The sequence below is a fragment of the Trachypithecus francoisi genome, unplaced genomic scaffold (assembly GCF_009764315.1).
Source record: "Trachypithecus francoisi isolate TF-2019V2 unplaced genomic scaffold, Tfra_2.0 Lachesis_group17, whole genome shotgun sequence".
Taxonomy (NCBI): domain Eukaryota; kingdom Metazoa; phylum Chordata; class Mammalia; order Primates; family Cercopithecidae; genus Trachypithecus; species Trachypithecus francoisi.
In genome coordinates, this window is record NW_022681462.1 from 98062348 (window position 1) to 98072255 (window position 9908).

The 9908-nt window shown below is 56.4% G+C and overlaps 1 protein-coding gene across 1 annotated transcript; it reads right to left on the reverse strand.

The window, feature by feature from the left end:
* Positions 1–822: 822 nt before the first annotated feature.
* LOC117062872 lies at positions 823–4856 on the reverse strand. The gene is made up of 3 exons (XM_033176752.1): positions 4610–4856; positions 2092–2521; positions 823–1633 (listed from the first exon to the last, which is right to left on the reverse strand). The coding sequence occupies exons 1-3, from the start codon at positions 4854–4856 to the stop codon at positions 1561–1563; spliced, it is 750 nt and encodes a 249-aa protein (XP_033032643.1). The 3' UTR covers positions 823–1560.
* Between the last annotated feature and the right edge of the window lie 5052 nt (positions 4857–9908).

A 9908-nucleotide genomic window follows, 5' to 3' on the forward strand; every position in this document is an offset into this window, starting at 1 on the left:
CGGATTTACCACACCACCAGCCCTGGACTGTTTACCAGTAGACTTTTACTGAAATGAGAAATACATTTTTATCTCGCTTAACAATATGCTATAACAGGCCTTTTAGAGCTCCGGGCTCTCTCCATAGACAGCTTCCTGCTATTAGGAAAGGTTATTCACATTTATTGAGTGTCTACCTCTTGCCAGGCATGTCATATATTTTCTTTAATCAAATTTCATGTATTTTAGCTTCATTTCATTTCCCCAGAAACCCTACAGTATCAGTATTCTGATACCCATTGTACACATGAGGAAACCTAGGCTCAGAGAGGCTGAGGACCGTATCCAAGTCCTACAGGTGAATGACAGTGCCTGACTCCCCAGGTCCCGCTGGTCCCGTGGGCCTTGCTGCCTCCTCCCCAGTTCTCCTGGGTTCAATTTTGCTTCTGAAGGAAGAGCTCCCACTTGAGAAAATCAAGTCACCAAAGGTGGCCATAGGCCAGGCGCGGTGGCTCACGCCTGTAATCCCAGCACTTTGGGAGGCCGAGGCAGGCGGATCACCTGAGGTCAGGAGTTTGAGAACAGCCTGACCAATATGGTGAAACTCCGTCTCTACTAAAAATACAAAATTAGCTGGGCATGGTGGCACGTGCCTGTAATCCCAGCCACTCAGGAGGCTGAGCAGGAGAATTGCTTGAACCTGGGAGGCGGAGGTTGCAGTGAGCTGAGATTGTGCCACTGCACTCCAGCCTGGGCAACAAGGAGACTCTTAAAAAAAAAAAAAAAAAGATGGCCATTGTCTTGTTACCCACCAGCCTCACATTTCAGATGAAGTCCTAGAAACCGAGCCATTTCCCAAGGGTTTGAAGGAAAACTTCAATCATGTTTTAATATCAGTAAACTATTTTCTTTCTCTACTTAAGGGGAAAAGAGCCATCGTCAGCTATAATAAATCCGACTCAATTACCCTTATTATAGTGATTACTGCCCATGCCAGTCTAATTGGCTTCACTCAGCATTTTCATTAAGAAACCGTATCTTCAAAGCTTTATACTCAGACACATTTTTACTTGGAGCTAAAATTTGGCTTTAACAGCCAAATTGGGAGCCTAGGCGCCGGAGGTGCGGCCCCAGCAGGCGGGCAGGCAGGCCAGCTCTCCTTAGTGCCCTCCCAGCCTCAGGCGGTGCTAGTAGGTCTGTCAGGACAACCGGTCACGACTGTGCGGTTGTCTCCACACGGGCCTCAGTCTTGTTGGGACAGGCCCCGGGCTTGTCAGATGGCAGCGTGGCCACGGCCTGGCTGAAGCCTGGCTCCAGCTGGGTTCTGGATCTCACCGTGGCTCCAGCAAGCGCTCAGGGGGTGCTGGTTCTGGGGCATGGTGGGAGGAGGCGGGACGGGGAGCCGGAAGGCCTGTGTGGGAGTTCTTGCTTGCCTGTGACTTTTGGCAGGTTGCTTGAGCTTTCTAAGCCTCAGTTTCCCCCACTTCAAATGGATAGTAGTTGTCATGAGGCTCAAGAGAGATCAGGTGTGGAAAGCACTGACGCAGGTGGTGCTGTCTGACTGTGAGCCTCAGCAGGGACCTAGCCCCAGCGTGGATCCAGCCTCAGCGTTCCTCTCTCCAGTGGAAAGTGTGGCCAGGTTGGGTCTCTGGACCTGTAGAGACACAAACTCAAGTCAGTTCTCCATCCGGATCTGTCAGTGGCAGGCCATGGTGCCCGGCAGCAGGCATCTCAGGCTACCGGCAGCCAAGGGGCTCCTGCAGGGCAGAGGGTCAGGGCACTGTCCTGCCACTGTCCGAGGTTCCAATCCCATAGCTCCACGTACTTTCCATGCGGCTCTGCCTTCTCAGAGCCCCAGCTTTCACTGGCATAAAATGCAGATAATAATTGTGCGAGGCGCAGGCTGGCACAGGTGGGCTCTCAACAGATCAGGCCTGTTGTTATTAGCACTGGAGGACCTTGCAAATTCCGAGAATCTGGTGAGTGGAGGGCACCTAGCTGGCCAGCAGCCTTGTGATGCAACATTTTGCCAGCCCTGGTGCCTGCTTGTGAAGGAAGAATAACACTCGCCCCACGTGGGACTGGTCCAAGGCTGGCCTTGCAGGGGCTTACCTGGAGACCCCAGCCTCGGGGTGCTTGTCTAGGACGCCAAGAGCTCCCCTTTCGCAGCTCCACATGCTGCGCTGCTGCTGCTCCCCCCAGTCGGCTTTGGAGGAGCCTTGTTGCTTTACTTCTTGAAACAAGACTGAGCTGGCCTTGATCCCCGGCCTTTGCAGGGAGGGAGAGGAGGTGGGCCCCGCAGGAGGGCTCCTTCCGTGAAGCCAAGATGCAGGGCAGCTGGGAAGCGCTGCTGGCTGGGAAGCTGGAACTCTCTCTGCTCCCTCTTGCGCTGGTCCCGCTGCCCCGCAAGGTCTCTCTCCCTCTCTCACATGCAGAGACACGAGCACAAGTAGACCGCGAGGTCCTGCACGCAGTGTGAACCCCGGCCCCAAACACTCCGTCACCAGCGGGAGCAGCTTCCGGGGCTTCTCTGGCCCTCGGTCTGCTCATCTGTAAAACGGGTAACACTGTTCACCCGACAGGGCTGTGGTCCCCTCTAAACAAGGCGCGCACACGAGGAGGCTGCACTGGGCCTGGCATGTGGTCGGTTCTCAGCAAATGGGGCTGATGTGGTTTGCCTGTGTGTCCCCTCCAGATCTCATGTTGAAATGTGATCCCAATGTTGGAAACGGGGTCTGGCAGGAGGTGCTGGATCATGCAGGTGGATCCCTCATGAACGGCTCCCCTTCCCACATGAGAGTGTTCTCGCTCTGGGAGTCCACGGGAAATCTGGTTGTTAAAGAGTATGGTGCTTCTGCCCTCTCTTTCTCTGACTCCCCTTCCACCATGATTGGAAACTTTCCTGAAGCCTGACCAGAAGCGGATGCCGGCGCCACACTTCCTGTTCAGCCTGCAGAACTGCGATCCAAATAAACCTGTTTTCTTTATAAATTGCCCAGTCTCCAGTATTTCTTTGTAGCAATGCAAAAATGGGCTAACACAGGGGCAAAAGCAACAGCTCCGGACTTCCAGGGACCTTGGTGACCACCCAGTCCTGCCCCATTATTGAACAGACCAAGGTCCCAGCATCTGAGGTCCAGAGACAAAGTGAGTGCTGGATCTGCACTCACACCTTGCACACCCCCCGGACCCCCCCAACACCTTGTTGCTGTGTCTCCCACCCACCCGGACACCCCCACCCCATTACTGTGTCTCCTGCCCACCCCGTTACTGTGTCTCCCACCCACCTGGACCTCACCCCACCCCGTTACTGTGTCTTCTGCTCACCCAGACCCCCCAACCCCGTCACTGTGTCTCCTGCCCACCCGGACCCACCCCACCCTGTCACTGTGTCTCCCCCTACCCTGTTACTGTGTTTCCCACCCACCTGGACCCCCACCCCCACCCCGTCACTGTCTCCCGCCCACCCGGACCCCCCCACTGTCACTGTGTCTCCCGCCCACCCAGGAACCCCCCGAACCCTGTCACTGTGTCTCCCCTCCGCCTACCCCGTCACTGTGTCTCTCGCCAGGCCTCCACACCCTCCAGCTGCCACTCCTCCACCACAGCTGCCCTCAGCCCTACATCGCAGCAGCCCCTAAGATCTCCCCATCTCTGGCACTCCCTTTCCAGTCGCTTCTGAGGCCCACTGCCTGATGTGCCCTCCTAAAATGTCTTCATTTAAAAATCCCCATTGGTTTCCAAACCCCTCAGTTTCAACTCCTCAATTTACAGAAATGGATTTTGCCTCCAGCACCACCGCCCTGTTTCCCCAAGACAACCCTCCTGCCGTAGCCCAAAGATCCCATTGGAGTTCCAGAACCCCAGGCCCTGGCTTGACCCTGTGGCTGGAGACAGCCTGTCTGGGGCTCAGGACAAACTTACCTCAGCCGCAGGCTCCCCGACAGGGCTCAGCTGGGGACGGCTTCCTGGGGAGCAGCCGCTGACTCCCCCACCTCTGTCTGGCTCCCCACGCCACCCTAGAGGGCTCCTGAAAGGCCCTTTCCCTGAGTCCCTATGTGTCATGTTGGGCCGCGGTCTCAGGAGCCAAGAGGCCGGCAGCCGAGGGATCTGCAGAAGTGACGCGGTTGAGGGTGTTGAGAATGGAAGATGACCTGGGGTTACATGGATGGACCCGGAGCAGAATCACAGCTGTCCTTATAAAGGAGGGCAGAGGGAGCTGTGATGGAGGAGAGGAGCGGGAGATGTCACAAAGGAAGGCGGGAAGAAGCGATGTGGCCTCAGTGGGGAGGTGTGCCCTGCCCGCTGTGTGCCCAGCACAGGCATGGAGCCGGTCCCACCTGTGCCTCCAGAGGGAACCGCCCCCCAGCTCACCCAGAACCGTCAGGAAGCACCTTTGTCACTTGCTCAAAGTCACTGGGTTTCAGCGTGATCCTCACAGCAGAAACAAGTGAGGTCACCCAGGCGTGCAACTGAGGATCACACAGGCGGGCTCCAGCCCATGCCAGTCCAACTCCTGGTGCCACGGTTTTGCCTTCTGCACCCTGGGCTGGATGGCCCTGGGCTGCCACAAGGCCCACAATGGGCCGCCATCTCTGGGACATTGCCTGCACTTGGCACGAGGACTCACCTGCATGGGCAAAACGAAGGCCTGCCAGGTGGCCCTCCCAGGCATCCTTGCAGGATCCTACCCTTCCAGTGTGCCTCAGCCCTCTTGCCGAGGCCAGCACCTGCGGCTGCCTCTGCTCTTCTGTCCAGGCTGCCCGGGACCCGGAGCCCTCCTTCTGCTCCCCTTGTAGCTGCTGCCCTCCACTCGGAGGGCACGTCAGAGACTCCCGGGTGCCCCTGCCCCAGCTCTCCCTTCGCTCCCTGTACATTGGATCCCCCACCCCAGCCCACTGCCCTCTGCTGCCCCTGCCAGCCTCTGTGGCTCTGTGGTCCTTCCTCCCTGACAGAGCCTGCCCACTGCCACCGTCTTATTCTCCAATCCCCACAGACCACCTGCTGCCCATGCTGGCTCCCTCGCCTTCCATCCACACCTGCTTCACTCAGCAGGTGGTGGCGAGCCCCACAGGTGCCCATGAGACCTCCGGGATGCAGACAGAGAAAGGCCCTGGTGGTGGGGAGTGGCGGGGCAGCCCCACAGTGGAAACATCAAGTGAGCAGATGGCCCCAGGAGTGAGATGGGGCTGAGCAGGCTGGGGGGCTGAGGAGGCTGGAAGGCTGAAAGGCTGAGCAGGCTACGGGTGCTGAGGAGGCTGGTGGGGCTGAGAAGGCTGGAGTGCTGAGGAGGCTGGGGGGCTGAGGAGGCTGGGGGGCTGAGGAGGCTGGGGGGCTGAGGAGGCTGGAAGGCTGAGAGGCTGAGCAGGCTGGGGTGCTGAGGAGGCTGGGGAGCTGAGGAGGCTGGGGTGCTGAGGAGGCTGGGGGGCTGAGGAGGTTGGGGGGCTGAGGAGGTTGGGGAGCTGAGGAAGCTGGGGTGCTGAAGAGGCTGGGGTGCTGAGGAGGTTGGGGAGCTGAGGAGGCTGGGGTGCTGAGGAGGCTGGGGTGCTGAGGAGGTTGGGGAGCTGAGGAGGCTGAGCAGGCTGGGGGAGCTGAGCAGGCTGGGAGGGCTGAGTTGGGTGGGGGCGCTGAACAGGGTAGGGGCCCCACTGCCTGGAAGGGACCAGACAGGAGCCAGGGCAGAGGCTGGTGGCAGGGGAGAGTGTCCATGTGGTGTCTGGAGATGAGGGCTCCAGGTGGATAGAAGGATGCCCTGAGGCTGGGCCTGTCAGTTAGAGGAGAGAGGGAGGGGTGGGCGAGGTAACTGGCACCCCAGATAGGGCCTTGAGGGCCTCCTCAGAGGGAAAGGACACTCAGCAGGGTGTAGGACCAGGGCTGCAGGCCCAGAGCTGTGTGGGATCATGAGGCCGAGACTTAGAAGGCAACTGCTGGACCTGAGAGGGGCCTCAGGCTCTGTGGGAGTCTGGATGTGTCTTCAAGGGAGTGCTCCCCCATTGACTAAAACTCCCTCTACTCCCGCCCCTGGCCGCCCCCTGACGGCTCCCTACCCGCCACTCCACTCCCGTGGCTGCTCGCTCAGAGCCGCCCCTCCCCCACACCCAGTCACAGCCTTGAGAATCTTCAGTACCCACTGGTGATCCCCTCATCCCCAGGAGACAGACCCCAACCCTCAGTCATGCTCAGACAACTGCCCCTCAGGTTTCTCTGACCTCCCCTCAAGCCCTACAGTTCCTGACATCCCCTCTCAAAGGGGCCCAGCCCCTCCGGTGGGGTCTTCTTCATCTCTCCAGCCTGACCTCCCAGTTCCTCCGGCCTCCTCTGTCCCCCTGCACCCCGTTTTCTGCCCCCTGGGTCCACAAAACCCACCCCCATCAGGCCCACCCTGTGTCTTTCCCATCACAGCACCAGGGACCTGAGCTCTCTTCTGGGAGGTGACGTCCCTCGCCTGCGTCTGGGTCCTCGGAGAAGCTTGGGAGCCTGACCCCGCCCCTCAGGGGTACCCAGCCCCTCCACAGCTCCTCTTCCCACCTGGCTTTCAGGGTGATGAAATGTCATAGGCTGGACGGCTTCACAGCAGGCACTCCTGCTTGTTCTCACAGTTCATCTGGAAGTCTGAGGTCAGGGTGCCCCAGGGGCCATTCTGCAAGGCCACCTGCCGGCAGAGGTGGAGGGACAGTCCCCTTGCCCCTCTGATAAGGCTGAGGTCCCATCAGATCAGGGTCCCACGCTTACGACCTTACTTACCCTTAATTACCTGTACGGTCACACTGGGTTAAGGGTGCAACCCAGGCATTTCAGGAGCCACGGTCCGTCCACAACACCCTCCACTTCTCAGAGGATATGGAGGCTCCCAGTCAGATCTCGCTCCCTCCCTCCGGCCTCCCCTCCTGGCCTTAGCCTCACCCTCCGCTTGCCCCAGCCTGGACTGAGTTCCATCTCTCCTGCTCACTGGCTCTCCGGGCCTCGCTCGCACATCCCTGCTTGAAAACAAATATGAGACCAAAACCTCAAAACACTTCCCCTGATCCCACAGTGCCCACCCCCATCAACCTCTCACTTCCTTTTCTCTTAGAGACTTCTCAGAAGACAGTCTACATTCGCTGTCCTCAGCCCACTCCTTCCCACCCCAGGGAGTCCACACTGTCAGGGTCTCCTCCTCTGCCCCCCAGGGGCCGGCTAAAACACAGAGCCCGCCTCCACCTCCCAGAGTTCGTGTGGAAGCCCTGGTCCCAGTGTGACGGTGTTTGGAGATGGGGCCTTTAGGAGGTGATTAGGTTTAGGGACGGTCATGAGGGTGGGGCCCCCACAAGGGGACTAGTGTCCTAAGAAGAGGAAGAGAGACCCAGCCCCTCTGCCATGTGAGGACACAGCGAGAAGGTGGCCACCTGCAGGCCAGGAAATGGGCACTAAGCCACCGGCATCTCAACCTCAGACTTCCAGCCTCCAGAATGGTGAGAAATAGATCTTGGTTGCTGAAGCCACCCAGCCTATGGTATTTGGTTACAGCAGCTCAAGCAGACGGATACGCAGGTGAAATACCAAAAGCAACCTGTAGGGAGTGCTCCTGTGAACATGCAGGTGGCCCTAAATGAACACACCTGCTTTGGGTAAATGAGATGCCCCACATATGCCAAGGAGGTGTGCCCAGAGCAGATATCCAGGGTTTGGGCCCCTGGTCAGCAACTGACTGGGGCCTGCTGTTCAGAAGAATCTCAGTGCCCTGGGGACCGGGTAGGTCACTGCAGCCAGTGACCTTTCAAGGCATCTGTGTCCCTCATGGGTGCTGCCCCATGGGCTCCCGCCCCCACTGCGGTATCCTCACCGACTGGACACGCCCTCTGCCCAGGGCAGCTCTGACCGGAAGCCAGTGTTCCCCATGTTTATCCGGAGTCTTCTTGCCTTCTGGCCTCCATCCACTGAAAGATTCACACATCTTTTTCATGATGAAGGCAAAAAAACAAAAACAAAAACAACAACAACAGATTACACAGCATTCAGGATTGATTTGGGTTAATATCTTATTTCTTTCCATCTTACTCCCAGTATTTTCCCGTGGGCATGTTTCCTGAAATTCTATCATGTCACATATATAATTGTATGCCCTCTCCTTTACTTCTTTAGAATATATGTTTATTTTTCTATCTATCTGTATCTTAACATTGTATCATGAGCAGTTTCACATGTCCTGACACAGTCTTTCGTTTGCGGATTTAGGTTTTCCATTCCTTTATTCATTCAACAAATGTGTGTTCAGAGCCTACTATGTATGTGCCAGACACTGATAATATAGCAGTCAATGAAGCAGTTGGAGTTCCAGCCCTTACGCAGGTTCCAATCTGATGGGAAAGCGGGGTAGTGAATAAGCATTTGGAAGGGAATTCACAGTGCTGGGGAGGAGAAGTGCGGCCTGCTCTGGGTGCAGATCATGCGAGAGCCCGGCCAGGAGGCCGTAAGGACCTGAGATCTGAAGACTCTGTAGACAGATCGACAGCAGGTTGTCTCTGGGGGTAACTGCAAACATGACTTTCTGAAGGGATCGTAATTGGGGAGGAAGTCCCCTGATCCCAGTGCCACTCCCCACACCTCGTGCTGGCACCGAAACAGGAAAAGCTGATGGGCGTCCTCACCCAGAGGCCTGGCCTGGGCCTGCGTGCCTTCTCCACCCTGACCTCGGCTGGACTCCCCTGGCCTGATCCACATCCAAGAGGGACCTTCTGTGAAGGGAGCCTTCTCTCCCAGGCATTGTGTGTGTCATTGTGTGTGGGGCGTATGTGTATGTGGTGTCTGTGTGGTGTGTGGTGTGTGTGTGTGTGGTGTGTATGTGGTATCTGTGTGGTATACGTGTGTGCGGTGTCTGTGTGTGTGTAATATGTGTTGTGTATGTGTGTGTGGTATGTGTGTTATGTGGTATGTGGTCTGTGCATTTGGTATCTGTGTGGTATATGTATGTGTGGTGTGTGTGATATGTGGTGTGTGTGTAGTATGTGGCATGTGTGTGGTGTGTATGTGATGCCTGTGTGTGTATGGTATGTGTGATGTGTATGTGGGTCTGTGTGGTGTATGTATGTGTGGTGTGTGTGTGGTGTCTGTGTGTTGTGTGTGATATGTGGTGTGTAGTGTGTGGTGTGTGTGTAGTGTGTGGCATGTGTGTGGGGTGGTATGTGGCATCTCTGTGTGTGTGGTGTATGTGTGCGTGTGTGGTGTTTGTGGTGTATTTATGGTGTATGCGTGTGTGTGATGTTTGTGTGTGGTATATATGTTGTATGTGTGTAGTGTGTGTGTATAGTATGTGTGTGTGGTATGTGTGTGTTTAGTATGTGTGGCGTGTGTGTGTGTGGTGTGTGTGTAGTGTGTGTGTGGTGTGTGTGGTGTGTGTAGTGTGTGTGGTGTGTATGTGGTGTGTGTGTAGTGTTGTGTGGTGAGTGTGTGGTGTGTGTGTGGTGTGTGTGTAGTGTGTGTGTGGTGTGTGTGCGGTGTGTGTGTAGTGTGTGTGTGGTGTGTATGTGGTGTGTGTGTAGTATTGTGTGGTGAGTGTGTGGTGTGTGTGTGGTGTGTGTGTAGTGTGTGTGTGGTGTGTGTGTGGAGTGTGTTTAGTATGTGTGTAGTGTGTGTCTGTGGTGTATGTGTGGTGTATGTGTGTGTGTGGTATGTGTGGTGTGTGTATATGTGTGTCATGTGTGTATGTGGTGTATGTGTGTGTGATGTGTGTGTGGTGTAAGTGTAGCATGTGTATGGTGTACATGTGTGTGGTGTGTGTGTAGTGTGTGGTGTGTGTGGTGTATGTGTGTGTGGTGTGTGTGTAGTATGTGTGCGGTGTGTGTGGTGTATGTGTGTGTGGTGTGTGTGTAGTATGTGTGTGGTGTATGTGTGTAGTGTGTGTGTGGTGTGTGTGGTGTATGTGTGTGTGGTGTGTGTGTAGTATGTGTGTG

What these genes read in the sequence shown, in the direction of transcription:
- LOC117062872 (XM_033176752.1), bottom strand. Translation starts at nt 4,856, where the DNA reads ATGTACAGGGAGCGAAGGGAGAGCTGGGGCAGGGGCACCCGGGAGTCT. An exon ending in CCTTCGTTTTGCCCATGCAG is followed by an intron (nt 2,522 to 4,609) that starts GTGAGTCCTCGT and finishes ACAGATGAGCAG; the next exon opens with ACCGAGGGCCAGAGAAGCCC. An exon ending in CCCGAGGCTGGGGTCTCCAG is followed by an intron (nt 1,634 to 2,091) that starts GTAAGCCCCTGC and finishes GTGTCTCTACAG; the next exon opens with GTCCAGAGACCCAACCTGGC.